The 22,674-nt window shown below is 34.4% G+C and overlaps 1 protein-coding gene and 2 pseudogenes across 1 annotated transcript; 1 reads left to right on the plus strand and 2 right to left on the minus strand.

Moving 5' to 3' along the window:
- Positions 1-4,915: 4,915 nt before the first annotated feature.
- LOC123223984 lies at positions 4,916-12,133 on the plus strand (annotated as a pseudogene).
- An 832-nt stretch (positions 12,134-12,965) lies between these two features.
- LOC123223072 (probable aldo-keto reductase 2) lies at positions 12,966-15,312 on the minus strand. The gene is made up of 5 exons (XM_044646141.1): positions 14,998-15,312; positions 14,433-14,633; positions 13,767-13,939; positions 13,584-13,686; positions 12,966-13,478 (listed from the first exon to the last, which is right to left on the minus strand). The coding sequence occupies exons 1-5, from the start codon at positions 15,208-15,210 to the stop codon at positions 13,140-13,142; spliced, it is 1,029 nt and encodes a 342-aa protein (XP_044502076.1). The 5' UTR covers positions 15,211-15,312; the 3' UTR covers positions 12,966-13,139.
- Positions 15,313-17,062: 1,750 nt separating this feature from the next.
- LOC123223071 lies at positions 17,063-19,768 on the minus strand (annotated as a pseudogene).
- Positions 19,769-22,674: the final 2,906 nt, after the last annotated feature.

Genomic DNA, 22,674 nt, shown 5'->3' on the forward strand with positions numbered 1-22,674 from the left:
GCATGATAACTAAATTTCAATACATTATATGTCTGATAAGAGTGCTAGGGTGTAGAGTATTAGTTCCTCCATGTCATATGCTAAAGAACTATTATAGGTAATGTAGGTACTTGTGTTTGCGGTACCTGCTAAGATGATCGACTGTAAGTTGTAATAGAGTTTACAAAGGTATGCACATGGAAGTCGAGAACATGTTTAGTTTTAAAGGGTTGCGCTTGTTAAACTAGATGATGAAGTTATAGAGTTAGGAGAGTTATACTTGGAGAATGTTAGGTTGAATGTAAAGGAAAATATATTTGATTAGCATGGGGATTGTAACAACGTTGGCAAAGATGTGTGTAGCTTTCGAATAGGGAGTAATGATAATTGGAGTGTCAGATGTGGGATTTGGATTGCTAGAAGTTATGATTTTGGTGTCTATTAAACCTTGGAAAGAATACGCTACAGGCTCGTATATAGGGGATACATGGTTGTGCATATTGAAAAGATTTTGTCTGTGTTAGTGCAAACAATGGGTGTGTGGATTTGGAGTAATATACGCTCATGTGATATGAGACATATGGTTGTGTGTCCAATCCTAAAGATACACACCCGTGTGCTCAGGTTTTAGGCTTTATAAGTTTGAGATATACATAATTGTGTATATCTGAGAAAAAAATTGGGAAGAAAGGCAAAAAGGTTAGTAGTAAGTTTATAAGGTTTTGAGGTTAAATTACAAACTTATAAATGATAATTTTACCCTTACAAAGGAAGGGAAGTTCATAAGAAGATGAGATATACGACCCTAACACAAGCTAATCTGGGTGTGTCTGACTATGTAAATAATGGTATGAACCTAACTCTAAGTCGAATCCTAAAAATAATGTATCATCTATCCATAACCACGGAGTTATGTATAGTGTGGTAGTGAAAGCATTAGGACGAGTCTATCTAACAGTGATATTCTTTTGGGATAATTCTACATCGATGACAAGAGGCGAAACATTTGGGATACATGTGCAATAGCAAGAGAGGCTCAGGGTCTTATTACACTAATGATATGATATCTTTAGCCCTAAGCCTAGTCGACACGTGCAATATGTGCATTTTATGATTGACATTTAGGATGTCTATTGCTTTCACCGAACGTATGAGATATCAATATGCATCGTATGACAATAGTCATCTAGGATAACACTACCATTGTGAATTAGGCATTGGTTGTCGTGATCTTCTGGATAACTATTAGAGATGTTGGATAAGCATTCATATTGACATGAGATTAATAAATACAGAACACATGATATGGTATGGTTATTCAAATATACACCCTAAGGTATTATGGGATTGTTTACTTATTGAGTGTGTTTCATTCACATGTTTTGTTTATGTGATTTTGCAGGTAGAGTCATAGAGTAGCGAGGTAGCAGCGAAATAGCTAATGAGTTAGCTTGTGGAAGTGTATGAGGGCAAGGGGCATGATCATCATTGTACCATGATGTTAAGGATCTTCGTATCATGAGTTCATTAAATCTGTTTATGCACATTTTTATGAATAGACTTTAATTCACATTGCATTGTATTAATTTACCATGCACATGGATTTTATAAATGTTACTTAGACTTTGTTATTTTTGCTAATTAAATAACACTTTTGAGATTGTGGGGTTTTATTTAATGAGACAAATTTGATAATTGTTTTCTGTATATAAGAGTTTTACTAAGACACATACTTTTGGATGCATATTTTGTCTAGGAGTATGTGTCTAGAGAAGGGTGTTATACTTTTGTATCCCACATATGTACTCTAGGAATATTTGGGTCCAACATGTCTTTAACCTTACTCTTAGACAACTTGCATAGTGTTTTTCTCATGTTAAATCTCTAATCATGTCTCTATGACATGTTCCCTAAGATTACATCCTTGAGCCCATGTAAATCTCATCTTGGGGCTCTGTTAGCTTTCACCCATCCTGTACATGATTATGATATTCATTTTATTTCTATTCTCTTTCTAAGGCATGTCTCATTACTTCATCATACCTTTATTGTCCCTATATATATATCCCCAAATATCTTTATGAATGATTGTCTATTAGCCTTGAACATGCGCTCATTTTCTCTCTTATGCATAATTATGCAAATCCCATGAATAAATGTTCATTTCAACTTAAAATGAACTTTTTGGACTTCCTTTTTCACGATTGTTCATGCACAACTTATCATGTATGACCTTTCATCCTTTATGAATGATTGTATGCATCTTCATCATGAACGGTTCATTCTCTTACATTCACAACTGTACATAAACCTTAGGATAATTTTGTTATTTAAATTATGTGAATGATCATACATTATTCTGTACATGCATTTTTCGCAACCTTGCTAACATCGTGAATGATCACATGTGTCATATGCACGATTAACCGCTAACTACAGTGTATTTATCCTAATTTATGAATGATCATGCATGTCTTATACAAGATTGTTCACTCATGAGTACTTTTATTATTTCTGTTGGTGCATGATCATTCTTGTCCTTAGGATGATCATACATCACTTCTGAAATTTTAATTTCAAGCCATGTTTCTCTAACCTAATTATACCAGTTAAATTAAAAAATGCTTATACCATGTCTCAATATTCTTTTAGTGACAAAAATGTCAAAACATATTAGGTTAGTCTCATACATCAATGTGATATATTCAAAATATGACTATTTTAAACATGATATCTCTATTCTTTATGCATCATTCAACTTTAAGATGTTTCTAGAGTATCATATGACTTTAACCTTTCATAAGTTACCAAATCTTATCTAATCAAAACATCACATATCTAAGAATCATGGTTAGTGCAATATTCTCATATGATAATGGCAACATGTTTCTACCTTCCAACTTAACAACAAATTAAGAATAATTTATTCTTAACATGCATACAATTCAAAAACATTTCATCTACCAATCTAGAAGACTACAACCTTATCATTCATACCCATCTATCAATATGAGAACAAGTAGTAGATTTTTGATGTACTTGTTCATGAAAAAAATTCTTCAAACTAGTAAAAAAACAATCACAAGTTTAAGACTTTTCAAATTGGAAGTTATCAAACAAAGAATAAGCTTAAAACATGTTGATCATGTGTAACATTCCACCCTAAAAGTTTTATTTGTCGGTGTAAAGTGCTACTAAATCAATATCATGTATGTATGCTAAATCTCTAAATGCAATTAAGCAATACTAGAATCAACATGCATAACTCATTAAATTTGAAATTCCTTCAAGTCTTTGTAACATCCATAGGTACGTTCAAGGTTAATTTGGTCAGTTGCCTCTTCAATTATGATTGTATAATGTGTATGTGTGATTTATGGGGAACACAGTCATGTGAAGAGGTTACACACCTGTGTGTCTGTTAACAAGGGTAAAATGGTCTTTAATGTAATGTGCATAAAAATGGCTAAGTTTGGAAGACACACATATTCATGTATGTTATGGTACACGCCTATGTGTGGTTAAAGTAATTTGAACTTGGATAAAGTACGGTTTCGCAATGATTTCAGAAACTGTCATTAGTGGGTAACAATTTACACTCCTGTGTATATAGAGTACATGACAGTGCAAAATATTATTTCTGGAAAATAAAAAGAAAATTAGATGGTTTATTTGATGCATTCATTATATTTTTCCAATAACCAAAGAAAGAGATTAAAAGGGATTTTGTGATCTTGGGAGCCTTGGATGTAGAGGGAATCATTGGTGATCATTCTTTGCCACGTGAAGATCAAGTGCTTCACAGAAAGATTGGTAAGTAGGTGACTCCTTTCATTATTGGTTGTAACTTGATGCTTTGTAATGAGATGATAAAGTTTGTGTTTGTGTATATTTAGAATCCTAAGATTGTGTTTGAGACATTAAGAATTGATAATGATAAATTCATGAATGTAGTTTTATTGTATATTATGATAATGATTTCATTTATTAAATTGTCTATATGTATTCTAATGTAGCCGAAGTGATTGTTGATGTTGTGTTGACTATAATACTTAATGATTTGTTGTTGGTTTGATTGCTTGTGGTTGGTGATCTATGTGATTTCAGAAAAGGGTTGAGAATAAATATTCAATGTAATGGACAAGAGAATCATTTATTTGTTGCTATGTTGTTTAATGTTTTAAGATTGTTGTTATTGAGTATTATGAAGTAGAAGCATTTGGTAGGATTTTAGTATTGTTATAAGATTGCTTAGGGTGTTGTATGTGATGTTTGGAAGGCTTAAAAGCACAGCGAAAGCTCATACTGTAGTTCTATAAGAAACACAATACATGTATGTGTATGAATAAGAACTTAGTCATGTTTAATTAGGTAAATTAGTTCCCCATGTATTAAATAACTCACAAGCTTGTTAATTTAAGATTAGACACATGCTCGTGTGGTATGAGACACATAGTCATGTGTGAGGCCTTAAGTTGTATGCTTGTATATATGTATTGGAAATAGACATACACCTCTGTGTATGAAAGATATACCCCTGTGTATGAAAAATACATCCCTGTGTAAATTTGGGAAATTTAGAAATAAGTATGCATGAAGTTAGTCATGCTTGTATATAGTTAGAAAAATGACTATTTACCCTAATGAGTGATGAATGTGAGGAATGATAATAATAAAGCCCTAACAAAGACAAATGTGAATATTATGGCTCTAACAAAGACAATATGAAATAGAGATTATATATGGGATACCTGATTATGTAATGATAGGAAAGAGCCAAATCAGAGTAATTTCGAGTAAAACAATGAGAGACTATGTATTATCTCATTTTAGCCACTGAGCTATATACAGTGTGATTGTAAAAGCATTAAGACTAGTCTAAGTGACCTTGATACCTGTTTGATTACTTTGCCCCGACGCGAAGTGCCTTAGCATCATGGATGCTTGTGCATGCACTTACGTTAAACATCTTTCTGTTCAAGATGCTTGTGCGATATTGAGAGAGGCCCAAGGTCTGACTCCTCTTGTGATAGGTATCCTTAGCTTGAAGTCTAACTGGTAAGTGTACTGGGTACACTTTATGATTGACATTTAGGATGTCTCATGCTTTCACTTGACATTTGGGAGGCTGATATACATCGTTTAACATTAGTCATCCAAGATGACATCGTCATTAGAGAATTGGGTACTAGGTGTCAAAATTTTTGGATGGATTTAGAAATGGAACACTTGAGAATTATGGTTTATGTTTTATGTTATGTGTCAAGTGTCAAAAGGTTATATACTTGTTGAATGCGTTTCACTCATTGTGTTTTTTTTATGGCTTTGCAAGTAGGTTCTTAGACTAGCAAGGTGGTAGAAGAGCCAACAAGTTAGTTTGAGATGTTGCATGAGCGGAAGACATTTTCATCATTTAGTGTGTTCTTTACGTATTGTTTGTGGTTGTACTTATGCACTATGTTTGTTTTGGATTTTTAGACATGTGGATTTGACGTAAATTGTGATGCTTATTAATTATATTAATGTTGCCTTTTGGGTATATGAGAATTTATTTATTGTCATGCATTTATTATCTATTCTAAGAATTGGAGAAAAGTTTTAAGTTAACACGTCTCTTTGAGTGCATATTTTGGGTATGGCTATACATCTAAAGAGAGGTATTACAGTCTTTATTAATTAAAAAAAACCATGTCTCATAATCATCCCAAACATAATGAAATATAGTCAAATCTTAACAGTAATATGTGTACGATAATAAATCAAGTTTATCAGTAAAATCATAAATCTAAAGGTCATTCATCGAGCCTAAGAATCCATCCATCGCATGCTGCTCTATCACTATCTAGTCGTCTTGCCGTTGTTACCTCTAACTCTATCACTTGCAAAATACAAAGGAAAGAGGTGAGTAAAAAACACTCAGTAAGTAGGAATGATCTACCTTACAATCTCTCAATCAATTGTATCCATTTTCTTTACTAACATAGGTTATTTCTATCTCAACTCAGGCTCTCAAATTTCAACTGAATCTTTGGAAATATCTCTAAGGCTAAGGCTTTCTGGTCTTGGTTATTCTATTTTTTTGCTAATCAACAGACTCACAATCTTGACTTATCAATCTATAGACCGTCGTTATCAAACTCTTTATGTCTTGGTAAGTCTATGTTGATCGACAAACATAAGGTCTTGGGAATTATCTTTCTACCAATCAAAAGATTATACCTTATCTATTAGTATGCCTAGGTCACATGTACTCACTAAATCAACCTGTAATCTCTTCTTTTATGTCTAATAGGTATTGTCTTATCTCATATCTCATTAGGATGCTTAAATCTCTATCGATACCTAATCACTTGGAACTTTCTCAAACTTCACTCTAGTCCAATCTAGTTCTAATTGGGTTCTTAATCACATCTAGGTATCCTTTCATGTTTTTACCCTTTAGACACATCTCGATACCGTAACAGGCCTTAACTCATCATAAAAATCATATCAATCGTTTTTTGGTATGACATGTACATAACCAAATCACAATAGTACTTTTTCTTCTATGTAAAAGCTTACGCTTGGCCATGCATAGGCGTACATAGGGTTATATAGACATACGATCACTCCCAAGGTTATCCCAAGCATACATCCTTTAATTCTATTAAGGTACAGATGTGACCTTTACAAATGCACGGGTATACCTATTCATTAATTAGCATGTATGGTCACTCCTTATTCTCACATGCGTACATGCATATAAGGGGGATGCATGTATCAGGTGCACAAGCATACATCTCCCTTTCACTATTCATCTTCTCTAACAAACCCTAAGGTATTCTACAATTCTAACCTACCATGCATGGTCATATGAGTTTAATCTATGGGCGTACATGATATCGATATCTTCTTTTTTACACCATGGATAGTTGTGCTAAATCACCACATGTTCATCCACTAGTGAAATCAATTTTCCACAAATTGTCGCGCACAGGCATACGCCTTTAATAATTTTGCTATTTTAGCTATGTATGCCTACGACTCTTTAAGTTTCAATCGTACATGACATCTTGGAAATAGATTTCTTGTCATTCTTGGTTGGATTCATTTGTTTTCAAGGCTCTAACTTCCTAGCAACCATTCCACAATTATATGTTTAAAAAACATTCGTCAATTATTACCTTCTTGCCAATTCAGGAAAGTCTGTGCTGGTGATGCTAAATTGGTAACCATTTTTTGTGTGAAGGGTTCATAAGTAAACTTTCGTACTAGTCTAGATAAGTCTCTTGTTTTTATAAATATTTAGATAAGCATACTGTTATTAAATCTGAGGTGTGGGATTATGGCATTTTGAAAGCTTGCTAACCTCTATCTTTGCTAGTTTGTTGGTTCTTCAGTCTTAGATTATTGGGCTGCGTCATAAACATTTTCTAGCTGTAATATGCTTGTGTCCTTAATGGTTTATGGCCAAATTTGTCAATCTGAGACCAAGCAAGAACATATGAATTGAGTGTGATTGGAGAACAATGTTCAAAATTTAGGATAACATACGGGATTTTTAGATACAAGCTAACAGAAACAACTTAGAATTATAACTGATTCTGAACTGGTTTATGAAAATAGTTGGAAGGCAAATGCGTTTTCTTCAGATCTGTTGTGTCCATTGTTTTATAAATGAAGAACTGTATACAAATTGCAAATCAAACCTCTCTAAATGTAAAATTCTTTTTCCCAGGTCAATATTGCCATAACAATACAATAATCTCTTTTCCATTCCCAAAATTTTCCAAGCTGTACCATTGCAAGAATCTAAGCAAGTGTTTGACGGAGATATAATCATTCATCTTACATACTATTGTATGGTTTTTCTTTTTCTATGGTGCAGCTGAGCAAATTTTTTATTATATTTTCTCTATCTACAAGCTATTACATTTTCCCTGTATTTTCACTTGTAAGATATAGTGTTTGGTCTTCCTTAGGGATTGGTACAATTTGGAGAAATCCAAACGTGTCAAGGCATTTCGATGTGGTGAATTTGCTGATTGTATTGAAAGGGCTGAAGCCTGCCGGGGCATACCTGCCAGGAAAAGAGAGAAATATGCACGTCGTGAAGATGCTATTCTTCATGCACTTGATCTGGAGAAGGACTTGCTGAGGAAACAAGGAAAATTAGATTCAACTTTGGATCATGTAAGAAGTAAATCATCTGGTTCTTTGAAAAAGAATATAGTTTCACCTTCAGGAGCTTCAGATGGTCATGGTGGAAAATCTGGGAATTCCAAATCAAATCAAAGTTCGAAGATAATTGGAACATCTCCCAAGGATGAGGCTACAGACACATCTTTAAATTTGCAAAAAACCAAAGATGAAAGTCAACCGAGCTTCGAAGATGAGCATTCTGAAGTCACACCTAGGATGAGAGGTTTGCAGGACTTGGGGCTTAGAATTGTGGCACCAAAGCCGAAGCTTTCTTCTCCTGATGCTTCAGATGGTCCAGAGAAACCTACAGTTGACAATAATTTGCAGACCTCTTCTACTGGCGACCCTAGCGCAGGAAGAATTAACCTTGCAAATGGTAAAATTCTCTACAGTAAAAAAGGGCATTGTATGAGGGGTTGACTAATGAAAATATTGTTCAAAGTAATCTCTCATTTCTTACACATGACTCTAATACTGGTTGTACTTATTTTCAGGAGGGGCACAAATGGGAGGTAATTTCCGGTCAAAGAGGAGTAAATGTGCTTACTTGCCATCTGATTCTAATGACACCTTGGATTGTAAAGAAATTACTCCTAGCCAGACTGAGATGTCAACTTTGCCGGTTGAAGATAGTGAATGTGGTCCTCGGATTCATGTTGAAGAAAACTCTTCAGGGTTTGTGGAAGATGATGAATCTCATTCTTCTGAGTCAGAGTCAGAGTCTGAGTCAGAGGCTGATTCATCTGAGACTGAACCTGATATTGATAAAGAGATGACTATACTTTCAGGTTGAGTTTTTCTAATTCTATCTCTTGTCAATAGATGTTATTTTCTCCATTACGAAAGTGATTGTCTTCTGTTGTTTAATTTTACAGTCAAAGATCAGTTGTTCATTTACTTTCTGGTATTTTCTGTTCAACAATTTAAATTAGTATATATTTTTACAGAGCTTATATGAGATCTAGGCATGCTTATTTTGTCTTGACAGTTGCTTTGAGAAATGCTCCACTTGGATGCGTTCCCATGATATATCATGTTCTACTAGTGTCATTTTTGTGTATAATACTTCCAACTAGCACTATTGTTTTTAAGTTAGTGTTCGTTTAACCCAGAGCAGTAGTTCTTGGTGGTTTACTTGTGTTTCTTATAGAAAAATTCTCTATCTCTATCACCCCTCACTTTCTTGGTGAAAAAACTTTGGCATTTTCTTTCCTCTCTCGTTTCTTCTCCTCCGGTAAACCACTTTAGGGCCGTCTTCTAATAGAGAAGTATTCTATCTCTATCACCCCTCACTTTCTTTTTACAAAAATCTTTGGCATTCTCTTTCCCCTTATTTCTCTTACTCCAGTAGTAGCACTTGGATTTCGGGGAGAAATTGTTTAGAGATAAACCACTTTAAAGTTCTTGGAACTTCTTTTGGTTCCATAAATTATGCTTGAGGTGTGTGTTAGTACATATACTTTTTCAAATGCAATATGATTTAAATGTTTGGAAGGTTTTTGAAACAGTCAGTATATTGAATGAAAATGGGTTACAAGTGCATGACACTTTGGAAGTATCAATTGCCTAACATAAAGACACTTTTATAATTGCTTTTAACTATTTAACAATATTCTTTTTTTCCACTTTAATATTTTTTATGTTCCTTAATGGTTTTCTTCACTTTGGCCTTCGTAAAATTCAATATTTGGTAATAGTTTTGTAATTGGAATTTGTCTGTATAGTGCTTCACCCTGTGTTTAGGTGTCTGAGAGATATGCTTCAGTGTTGAAGTCTTGTCAAATTTGAATATTTTCTCTGTGGCCATTGTGAAACACATTCATTTAGTTTTTTCTTCTTGAGGCAGAGTATCTCATGTTCTTTTGTGAAACATATTATGAACCATGTTTCCGCTTGAAGATTTTAATCTGTTGCATGGATAAGTTTTACTTGGCTTATTATGCATACAGTAGTTAGCATTGTGCTTTTAAGATTCCAATAACTGCCTGGACGCTAGCAAGTCATCCCAATTTTAGTATACAATCTCTGTAAGAAAACCTATTTTACTTTAGGTACTTTAACAAAGGTCTTGGAATCTGATCAATTCAGTTTACTTTTGTTGTCTTATTGCTCATGCCTTCTGGGTTTGGTGACCAAGTTTTGCTCATTTGCTCCAATTTCTTGACAATTCAGGTGCTGCTGAACCTCGGAAAGTTGAATATAGATCTCCAACTCTAGGAGAACAGGAACATGCAAGTGTGAGCAGTGAAGAGCATGATCACTCAGCACTATCTGGTGATATATCTCACGTCCATCCTCAAAATCCTTTTTCTGCTAATGAAGCAGTTTCTAAGTGGCAGTTGAAAGGCAAAAGAAATATCCGCAATATTACTAAAAGTTTGGCAGAGGCAGCTGACAGAAGAGATTTTAATGGATCCACTTGCAGAACTTATCGGGAAGAAAAGATTGCTGCTTTCACCCCCAGAGCATTGGGGGGAAGTATGAATTTCCGGAGAAAGGATTATTTCAGTGACCCCCTTGATGAGGTGGATTTTGATGATAGGGATTTCTTTTCCCCTATGGTGGGGTTGGATGGAGGATATGGAAATTTGCCCAGGGCTGCAACAAGAGGTCAAAATAACTTCAGCCGTAATATCCTTGATTGGGATGACATGGCATGGGAAGATCAGCCCACCTTCAGAGGACACTGTGGGCGCCATGTGGAGCATTTTAGTCCGAGATTTTTTGGCCGCTACGGTTTTGTTGGCAGGCCACGAACTATGTTGGTTGATGTAGATCTGAAGGTCCAAGCAAGCTATCCAAAAGAGCGTGTTCCGATAGTTTCTCTGTTGAGCAAATTAAATGGGAAGGCAATAATTGGGCACGCACTCCAAATTGACAAACTAGAAGATGGTTCATCTGATTGTCTTATTCCTGCAAATGAATATTATGGCAGTGAAGCAATTGATCATGATAGAACACTTTCACCAGCTTGGAGGACTGCAAGGAGGACTAATCTTCGGGTCCCACGATCTCACTTATCATCATCACCCAATGGTGACATGGCTGCTGAAACTCATTCTTTTTTTGATGATGACAGAAGAGTGTTCAAGAAACAAAATATGGGAAATTTTAATCATAAGGAAAGTTTGGTTAAGAAGAGCTAGTCACACAGTCCCCAGTCTGCCATGGATAAAAAGTTTCCTAAAAAGCAGCCAAAGAAAGTTAGCTTATCCGCTAGCCAAAAAACAAGAACTTTGTCATCAATTGCTATTGACCAGAGTCTCAGTTCTAGGACCTTATATGATACGAAAATTAGTCAAATGAATGGATTGCTCAAACCGGCGTCATCTGGGCCGACAACAGTAGCTTGCATACCAGTGAAATTAGTATTCAGTAGGTTACTCGAGAAGATCAATAGGCCACCTTCAAGAGTATCTAGTAAAGCGGTTCAGTCAACTAGTGGTGCAGAAAGGAATCCATCATAGATTACATGTACATTATTATATGGGAAAACACTAATACATCCTGTGCAACATTTCTTGCTGCTTTCCTCTTTCTGACAAAGGCAAGCTGTTTACATTATTGGCAACACGGTGTGTAGATTCGTCATGAATAATCAGATAAAGCAGGTAATTTGGAAGAAACTACTATATATACTGAATATGTTGGATGATGAGGTTGTTTAGACTTTATCATTAGTACCAAAAATTCGTTGGTTGGAAGAAGAAAAGTAGCTTTATCTAGGCAGGAACAGAATAATTAGAAATTATAGTGGTTAAAATTAGATAGTTCTGAAACCATATAGATGATTGTATATTTATTTTTCATAAAAAGCCTATTTATTTTTCAAACTTCTTTTTCTCTTTTTTATCAATTAGCTTAGATATAAAGCAGCTTATGAAGTGACTCTCTGCTACCACTTAACATTGTGAGACAGATTCTTACTATCTTGAATGCCATGAGATCTAAATAGCAGAAACCTGAAATGTTTTAAGTTGAAATCTAGTTATTGTTGCTTATGTAATCCCATTTGTATCATATTATTTTGTCTCAGAAAGTTTGTTGTTCTCAAGGCATCGTTCTCAAAGAGTAATATTAACTTTATGAGTGAAATCTGAAATTTCACTGTTTCATTAACAATAAAACTATTTTTACTAACAATGAATAATAATTTATGTATTAATAATAATGTATTAGTATGTGCTTTGGTGATTTTAATTTAGGAATGAGTAACATTTTTTTTTATTTAGATTGAATGAAGTTGATTGTCATGGAGTTTGTCACTAATGGAGGTTAGGCCATGCAATTAATCTTCCACTTCAAAAGGTTGATATCTAGCTATCTAATTAACATACAAGAATTAGGGTTGAATTTGATCCAAACTAATCTATTTTGAATTTGAGTTAGGATTAAATAAATCGAGTTTAAGTAAATGATTGAGTTCTTTTTTTTTAAATGAGTTGAGTTTAATTTAGTTTTGTATGGATCGAATATAAAATTAAATTAATTTTGAATCAAGATAGAGTTTTAACTCTCTGGTCTTAAGTTGACTTGTTTTAGACTCAACTCTAGTTTAAATTAAATCTTGCTTGGGTTTGGTGTGGATTAGATGGGATTATTTCAATCATCCTACAAGTTAAGAAATTTTGAGAGGTATGATTTGTGATCGAAAGGGAGTTAAACACTAGAGGCCCCTTGGTTAAAACCAAAAAAGGGGTTGACCATAGGGCGAATCAGCCGAATATTACTTGACGACTTTAGCTCGATTGAGTTTATGTAAGGATTGAGCTCGAGTCAGCTACTGAACTACTGGGACTTGACCATAACACTATTAAGAGATCTTGCATCTTTATTTAATTTCCAGCAAACACATCGCAGAGTCTGCTTTTATCCATACCAAACACGGTAATTTCTCACCACACTTATCCTCACAACAAAATAAAGTGAAATCACACTAGTAGGCTTGCAGAAAGTGGATGAAAGTGTTGATTAGGCCTTTAAGATGCTTTCCATGAAGATAGCGGTGGAGTTTCGGAGTCCTTGTAGGTGGTGACGTCTCTGGTATATCTATCGCCCTTTACAGCATCTGCTGAAGCAATGGATTCAAGTTCAGTCATTTCTTCTGGAGTTAGTTTCACAGACAACGCTTTGATATTTTCGTTGAAGTTTTCAATCTTGGTGGTTCCAGGAATCGGACATACATCATCTCCCTGGTGATGAACCCAGGCAAGCGCAAGCTGTGATGTGGTGCATCCTTTCTTCACTGCCATTTCATTAACACGGTCGAATAACTTTTTGTTATGATCCAGATTTTCAGGTTGCAACCTGGGCAAATGCTGCAAAAGTTGAAATATAATGTTTGCACTGCACAAAGTGAGGTCATGCTGCAACACTTGTTGAATACAATACAAACACTAAAAGTTGTATTATTGTCTACAAACCCGTCTAAAATCATCTTTCGAAATGTTTTCAAGCAATTTAGCCCCTGATGAAAAGAATCCTCGTCCGAGAGGACTGTATGCAACAATCCCAATGCCAAGCTCCCTGAGAAATCCGTAGGATTGCATTAGAAATCATTTGTTTTTTTATTTTTTATATATTACCTAGTCTCATTAAAGCCTTACCTGCAAGTAGGAACTATCTCTTCCTCCACATCTCGCGACCATAAGGACCATTCCAACTGCACAGTTGTTATTGGATAAACAGCATGAGCTCGTCTAATTGTTGAAGCAGATGCTTCAGATAGACCTATATACTTTATTTTGCCCTCTTCAACAAGTTTTTTGAGTTCCCCAATCTTTGAACATGCAGAAGAAAGGAAGCAAAAAATTAGTGTATAAGCTTGCTGTTTTAGCTGATGTGAGACATACAAGGAACAAAGCAAAATTTATGTAAAATGCAGCGTATTGCAATGCAGGGAACTCAAACTGTTGGTGTAAACAAACAACAGTTTCATAAAAAATTCAGCCTAATTCAACCATTGATGCTCACAGTCCGACAAAAATTACACTCTGATTACAGATGCTACCAGTAACGACCCTGAGCCCCTCTTGAATCGAGGAGTGAAAACCTAAACAACATAAACATCTCCGTTGTCTTACCCAAAAACAGATATAAAAGGTATTGTTTGCTGCAGACCAGAACTCTACCGTATTGACACTAGCCTAAAAAGAGTACTAGTATTCTCCAGTACACACAACACGGATGCGTGCCATATAACAATCTAAACACGAATTTCAGACTAATAACACTAATCAAAAAGCAGAAGAAAGGTCTTGCAAGGAGCAAACCGTGACTTCAATGGGAACTTTACTGTCAATCCTATGTTGGTAGTAAAGATCAATACAATCAACATCTAGCCGCTTCAAGCTGGCCTCACAGGCAGCCCTCACATAAACTGGATCGCCGCGTATTTCCCTCTTGCCATCTGCAAAGTTGATACCAAATTTAGTGGCCAATTCAACTCTTTCTCTCATCCCTTCCTTCAAAGCCTGCCCAAATTCACATCAAATGACATAACAGTTAAGTTTCAAACCCTATACAAGACCACAATGAAAACATGAACCAAATTAAGATTTCAGTAACTTCCCTAGAATTGTTATATGTGGCTTAAAAATTCATCAAGAACCTCATCTAAATTATGAGATCATCCTATACATCTCCCCAAAATCCACCTTTTTGTACTTCATTTTAAAACCAGATGGATTCATGGATAAATATGCGATTTGAACAAAATAAAAACATAAACTTTATAAAATTCTCTGTTCATTATTCACATCAGTTCGAGCCTGTAGAAACTCAAAAAAAAAAAAAAAAACCCACAAGAAAGTAAAGAAAGAGAGAAAAATATTGAACCTTTCCGAGAAGAATTTCGTTGGTGTGAGGTCCATACACATCGGAAGTGTCAAGAAAAGTGATGCCACTGTTGATGGCATGGTGAATCAAAGCGATCATTTCAGGCTCAGGTTTTGGAGGGCCGTAGAAGGCTGACATCCCCATGCAGCCTAATCCTTGAGCAGAAACTTCCAGGCCTTGTGAACCAAGCTTGATTCTATTCACTGTGGCCATTGATTCCTGTGAGTTTCTGGGTTGAATTTTGAAGTTAAAGGGTAAAAGAATTTGAGATATTTCTGCGAAATGCGGCTGTGTTGTATGGACTGCTTCGTCTCTGCATTGCAGGGCACCTTTTATAGTGTTTGAGTGAATTGGGAGGGTGACGATATGCTTAGGTATGCTCTGACGGATAGCATAGGGACGAAAGTGAAAAAACAAAGACTTAGGGGTGTTTTGGAAATATCGGGTCAATGTTTCTTGCATTGCCCATCGTACTTCGTACAATTGGATCCTTAGTGTAACCGAAGATTTATTAATAATATTTCTATCTGTTAGCAAGGATTTAAATTAAAAATAAAATAAAACTAAAATATATAAGAAGGGGTAAATAGTTACATTTATTATTAATTTATGTAATATTATTCAAAGTTTGTTGTATAAACAATAATACTTGGTTTAATAATTGAAAAGTATTATCAAGATAATGTATTATTATATAATTAAATTATTTTAAATTAAAGTTAAATAAATAATTAAATTACATAATCTTGTGATGATATGTTAAATATTAGTATCCTTATACGATGTTTTATTGGGATAGATAAAAATTATTTTAATAATCTATTTTTTATTACTTATATAAGTAATAAAAAATTTCGATAATCTTATATTACCAATAATTATATGACATGTAATATAAATAGTTATCTTAACTATGGTTGGATTCGAATCAAATTTATTCGAGCTCGAGTTTAGTTCAAATGAAGCCAAAACGAGTTTGAACTTAAAAATTCAACATTTTTGAACCCGAGCTTTGGGGTATTTAGCTTGTCAAGTCTGCGAGTTAAAAATTTTGATACATAATTATGTTATTTTGATTAATATGTATTAAAATAATGTCGTTTTAACAACAAACTAATTAAAAGTTTGATTTGAGCTCAAGTTAGAACGAAACTCGAGCTCAACCCTAATCTTAACATTTGAATATATAATAGTGTTTATATTTATTATTAGTTTATGTAGCATTATTCAAAATTTATTGTATAAAATAATAATACTTCATTTGATAATAGATAAGTATTAACACATTAACATATTATTATGTAATTAAATTATTTTGAATTACAAATAAAATAATTAATTAAATTACACAATCTCATGATAACATGTCAAATATCAATACCCATATGGGGTGTTTGGTTGAGGTAAATAAAAATTACTCAATTTATTTTTTATTACTTATATTACTATAATTTATAATTATTAAAAGATTTTAATAATCTTCTACCACCAATTCACATATAACAGATAATATAAGTAGTACTCTTATTATTATGTTTACCTTAGGTATTAAAAGTTAAAATATTACTATAGTAATCTTAATTTTATTATAATTATATTATTATTTATTAATTTTTATAATAAAAATAACTTCATTTTCAATTAATATAATAAGTAACATAAAAAATGATTTTGCATAATTTAACCTAAGGATATTTAATTAAAATAATATATTATTATTTTTTTATTACCTCTAACAAAATACAATAATTATTTATATCTATCAAAATTTGATATTATTAATTGTTTAGATAATATATCTTCAACACAATATTTTAATTTTGGTAATAAAACATTATTCAAATCAAACACTCTTTTAATATAAATTCGTAAGTATATATAATATTTAGAGTCTTCAACGCTCTATGTCGAACCGATTTAGGATATAGTAAAATATCTGTTATCTATATAAGAGATTTTTTTCCTATAACATATTTGATGTAATCAAGTGTATTTTAAAGTAATATTTGAATGGTGTTAACCATGGAGAACTCAACAAAACATGATTGAGAGATCACCAAAACAATTCTTAAAACTTGCATCAATCCTCCTTTATTTAGTTTGAAACAATAACATCCCATTCAACCTTTTCTTTTTCTTCATATTAAACATAATAATTTAACGGACAAAGTGCAGAAAGTCGATAAGTCCATGGCTTTAAAAAGCTTTCCATGAAGATAGCGGTGGAGTTTCCGAGTTCTTGTAGGTAGCGAAGCCACTCATATATTGGTCACCCTTTACAGCATCTGCTGCAGCAATGGATTCAAGTTCAGCCATTTCTTCTGGAGTTAGTTTCACAGACAACGCTTTGATATTCTGATTAAAGTTCTCAATCTTCGTGGTTCCAGGAATCGGACAAACATCATCTCGCTGGTGATGAACCCAGGCTAGCGCAAGCTGTGATGTCGTGCACCCTTTCTTCGCTGCCATTTCATTAACACGCTCGAATAATATTTTATTATGATCCAGATTCTCGGGCTGTAACCTGGGATAATTCTGCAAAAGTTGAAATACAAAATCTGTTGTGTTAGAGGACAGGTTACATGATAACAACAATAGTATTACAGCCTTTTCCCCACTAGCCCGGCCGTGCACAAACTGTGGTGCTGTGTGTTTAATGTAAAACTGAGTTTTTATTTACAATTCGTCTATTGTCATCTTTCGATATGTTTTCAAGCAATTTAGGCCCTGATGAAAAGAATCCTCGTCCGAGAGGGCTATACGCAACAATCCCAATCTCAAGTTCTCTGAGAAATCAGCAAGAGTGCATTAGAAATCATATGGTAATTTTTCATATCTTTTTTTTTTTTAAACTCTCAGCAAATAATTTGCCCCATTAATGCTTTACCTGCAAGTAGGAACTATCTCTTCCTCCACATCTCGCGGCCATAAGGATCATTCCAACTGCATAGCTGTTATCGGATGAATAGCATGAGCTCGTCTTATTGTTGAAGCAGATGCTTCAGATAGACCTATATACTTTATTTTGCCCTCTTCAACTAGTTTTTTGAGTTCCCTGATCTTTGAACACACAGAAGAAATAGAAGCAAAAAATTAGTGAATAAGCTATTAAGCTTCTTTAGAAGATGTGATCCACATAAGAAACAAATCAAAATGTAGGGAAAAGGCAAAGCATTGTTGTGCAGGGCACTCAGACTGTTGATGTAAACAAACAGCTAGTGTCATTAAAAAATACGACCAAATTTGACACAGATTGATGCCCACAGTCCAACAAATACCACACTCTGAGTGCCCTTAGAATGGATAGTTTACTCCTAATGACAGTTACAGTTGTAATTATTATATCATCTCCCTTGTCTTACTAACAAAACAGACATAAAAGGCATTCTTCACTGCAGGGCAGATCTCTACCATATTGACACTCGCCTAAACAGACACAAGGCTTGGGTATGTGCCGTAAATTTCAATATAAAACAAGAGAAAGAGGAAGAAAACCCTTTCAGTGTCACTACTCTCATTCATTCATTCAATCAATTTGTAAGAAACTAAAAAGTAACCACTGTTAGCTGCTGGCTGTTCAATTAGTTGAATTGATATAACAGCATCATAATGTGCACATATAACAATCTAGACATGAATTTCGGTCTAACAACACTACAGAGTAAAAATTTTGTAAGGCACAAACCGTGACTTCAATGGGAACTTTAGTGTCAATCCGATGCTGATAGTAAAGATCAATACAATCAACATCTAGCCGCTTCAAACTCGCCTCACAGGCAGCCCTCACATAAGCCGGATCACCTCGTATTTCCATCTTGCCATCTGTATAGATGATACCAAATTTAGTGGCCAATTCAACTCTCTCTCATACCTCCCTTCAAAGCCTGCCCAAATTCACATCAAAGGACAAATCAATTAATTTTTAAATTCTATACAAGGCCACAGTGAAAACATAAACCAAATTAAGCTTTCGCTGAGCTCCCCAGAATTGTAATATATATGCCTTAAAAATTCATCAAAAATATACCAATTCTTCATGGACAAAGTACAAAAGAGATGATTGGTATAAATGGGCATCCCGAATCACTTGAGATTTTGAACTGTCAAGATGTGTGTCCAAAGACAAAGAAGCTCATCTAAATTAAGAATTCATCATAAAAATCACCACATCATCTACCCTTTTGTACTTCCTTTTCAAACCACATGGATTCACGGATAAATACGCGATTAGACCAAAATAAAAGCATAAACTTCATAAATTCTCTGTGCATTATCCATATCCAGTTGGTGTATGATCAAGTCAAGCCTGAAGAAATTCAGGAAAACGCACAAGAAAGTAAAGAAGGAGAGAGAAAAATTGAACCTTTCCCAGAAGAATTTCGTTGGTGTGAGGTCCATACACATCAGAAGTGTCAAGAAATGTGATTCCACTGTTGATGGCATGGTGAATCAAAGCGATCATTTCAGGCTCAGGTTTTGGAGGGCCGTAGAAGGCTGACATCCCCATGCAGCCTAAGCCTTGAGCAGAAACTTCCAAGCCTTGTGAGCCAAGCTTAATTCTCTTCACTGTCGCCATTGATTCCTGTGAGTTTCTGGGTTGGATTTTGATGCTAAAGTGTAAATGAGTTCGGGATTTTTTTTGGTTTTTGTGAAGCGGAGCTCTGCTGTGTGGATCGTTTTGCCATCGCATGTCAGGGCCCTATTTATAGTCTTGGAGAGAGTTGGGAGGGTGACGATATGCTTAGATAAGCTCTTACGGATAATGTGGTGAGTAAAGTGGAAGAAACAAAGACTTTGCGTTGGTTGGCATGAAAAGATTGCCACTTACTAAACACCATTACTAACCACGAAAAAGAAAGAGAAAAGCAAAAAGAAAATAGGATTCTTACAAAGTTAGGGCGTATAGAGGTGATTGGTATCTAAATTTAGGAAATGCAAATATTAAAGGTGAATTTTCAAGAGTAGCAAAATCAGACATTCGAGTGAATCCAATAGTTAGGATTCTACTTGCTAATTAGTCTAATCAAACAAGGTAAGTGTGATTTATGAACTCAAGTGATCTATTTTAACGTATTTATCACTTCTGATGAACATGGGATAAATTAGAATACGTAACAAATATCTTTTAACTAAAGTTTGTATACAAAAATTATGTTACAAGTGAATATAAAATGAGTGATTGTATGTCACAAGATTAGAGTGAGCTACACTTATGAGATTTGACCAAAAAGAAACATTTTGTAATCTTTTTCGTATGCAATGAAATTTTCTCCATCCTCTGCCTATGGATTTTTTGTGTTGGGCAAGTATTTGTGCTTTATTGTTGTTTGTTTTTATGGGTTTCAAAACAAATTATTTCTCTTAAATTTTTTTGGCATTACTAATCCAAATTAGTTGCATCACCAAAGGGTTGTTGAAGTTCTTCCTTCTAGTATTTAACCTAAAAGACTTGTCATTCAGCTTGAGTGATTTTATCTTTGTAAAATCGATTGTTTTACTATTATCATTTTATTTTATTTCTTTCTTATTTATTTGATTTTCAAGTTATTCAAACTTCTACTTAGAAAAATTTGTAAAATTTTCTTTTGGGAAGTTCATGTTCTGGATTCAGTGTTTTTCTTAAGAATTCAAAAAAGCCTCTAATTCTATGCCTAAATGTCCACGTATAGTTAAGAAAAATGTTATATTACTTTTCGATTATTTAGTTCTGTTAGTAATTTTGGTTAGTTTAATTATAAAAGTTTAATTTACCTTTTTAATATAATAAAAAAATATCTTTATAAATTAATATAATTTTAATTATTAATTAAAATTAATAGTCCAATCTTTTACTTATCCTCCACTCAACTCAAGCTTCAAAGATTTGACAGTTCCAGGTAAATGACAAGTTCAAAGAGGTGGCAGTCGTCAGATGCTCTCCCGCGTACCAACCATGTACCAGCTGATTCGTCGACAGCCCAACGAGCTTGTGGGCTATTACGCTTATCATCCCGTCCACACCCACGTCACCGTTCAGCGGCTTCAATGACTGCAGCCCACCTCCACCCATGTAGCCCCAACACCGGGCATTGCGTCGCGGAGTTGCAGATCCAGGTTTACGGCAAAGTATAGCACAACATCGACGAAACGTGAAGTAACAGAACCTGCAAACGGCTCCGCAAAAATCTTGCATTATAACGTCCGATGCCATCGGTATTAGGTAGATTCCGTTCCTGTAGTCGACGGGAAAAGACATCTACTTTACTGCCGAGGCGATCACCAGACTGAAAGGAATACGTGGGTAGTGGCTGTGATGGTCAAGCATCAAATGCATTTGGTCAACATTAAATTTGTTAAGACAAGTGTCATCTATTAATTTGTCAATTGAAATTAACTTTTTTATCCCACAATTTATTACTGGGCCCCACATGTTCGAACAAACACATTATAACATACATTTGGTATAAACAGCGTAATCGATATTGTCCGCTTTGGGCTTTAGGCCCGTACGATTTTATTTCTCTATTTTGGGAAAAGGCCTCAACTAGGTTAAGGGCTTTTGGCCCCTGCCTCATGCTCAGTGGATTGCACAGGAGTGATGTGAGACTTCAGGTCACAACACATCCTCCCATCACGAATCGTGCTGATAACGTGTTATAAACAGTCCAGTCGATATTGTCCGCTTTAGGCTTCAGGCCCGCACGGTTTTATTTCTCCACTTTGGAAAAAGGCCTCAACTGGGTTAAGGGCTTTTGACCCCTGTTTATATACATGCTCAATGGACTGCACGGGAGCGATGTGAGACTTCAAGTCACAACATATTTATTTATTTCTAATACTGAAAAAGCCTTTTTTTACCACGAATGAATATGATTGAATAGACTAGTAGTATGGGTATTTAAATTTTTTAAGATTAATTGGTATAAATTTGACAACATACTGAGTTTTGGGTGGAAGTAAGTTTTTTTTGACCTATTAATAATGGTATATGTTTATTAACCTATTAATGTATGGAGCACCTGAGAGAGAGAAATATACGATGGCATCATAAAGTTTTGCTGGTACGTAGGAAGGCCTCAGTTAAACAATCTTTTGTGATACCATTGGTTTGGGATTTTTGGTAGACATCATATTTTTATGGGAAAAAAATTATTTCTGACCTAATTTTTAGTTTAAATTCAAAAATATATCAATGATAGTTAAAAAATATAAACTTCTATCTATGACTTAATTTCGGTTAATTTTTTCTGTTAAAAATAAGAGTAAAATAATTATTTTACTATTTATATTAAAAAGATATAAAATTTATTATAATTTCCTCTCAAGTTTTAGAAACTAATAATTTCACTTTTACCTAAAATTTTTAAATTTTGAAAAATAACATTTTCATCTCCAAACCAAGGGTTTCCATATTTTTTAAACTAAACCACCCCTAAAACTTTCAAAAATGACATTTTACCCCAACTCTTCAACTTCAGCTTTCAACATATTCTTCGGCCTCCTCTTTCTCTTGAGTTGAAGGTAGGTGATACGACGAAGAGGCAAATCGATGAATCATGCAACGTTGTCTTCGCTTCTTTTGCTCAATTCGTCTCCTTGACGTTGTCTGAGCGTCTGTCATCATCGCCTCAACATCTCTCATAATCGTTTAACGTCATCCCATCATCATCATTGTTGAATCGAGCATTGTGAGTGAGA

The sequence above is a fragment of the Mangifera indica genome, chromosome 8 (genome assembly GCF_011075055.1).
Source record: "Mangifera indica cultivar Alphonso chromosome 8, CATAS_Mindica_2.1, whole genome shotgun sequence".
NCBI classification, from domain to species: Eukaryota; Viridiplantae; Streptophyta; class Magnoliopsida; order Sapindales; family Anacardiaceae; genus Mangifera; species Mangifera indica.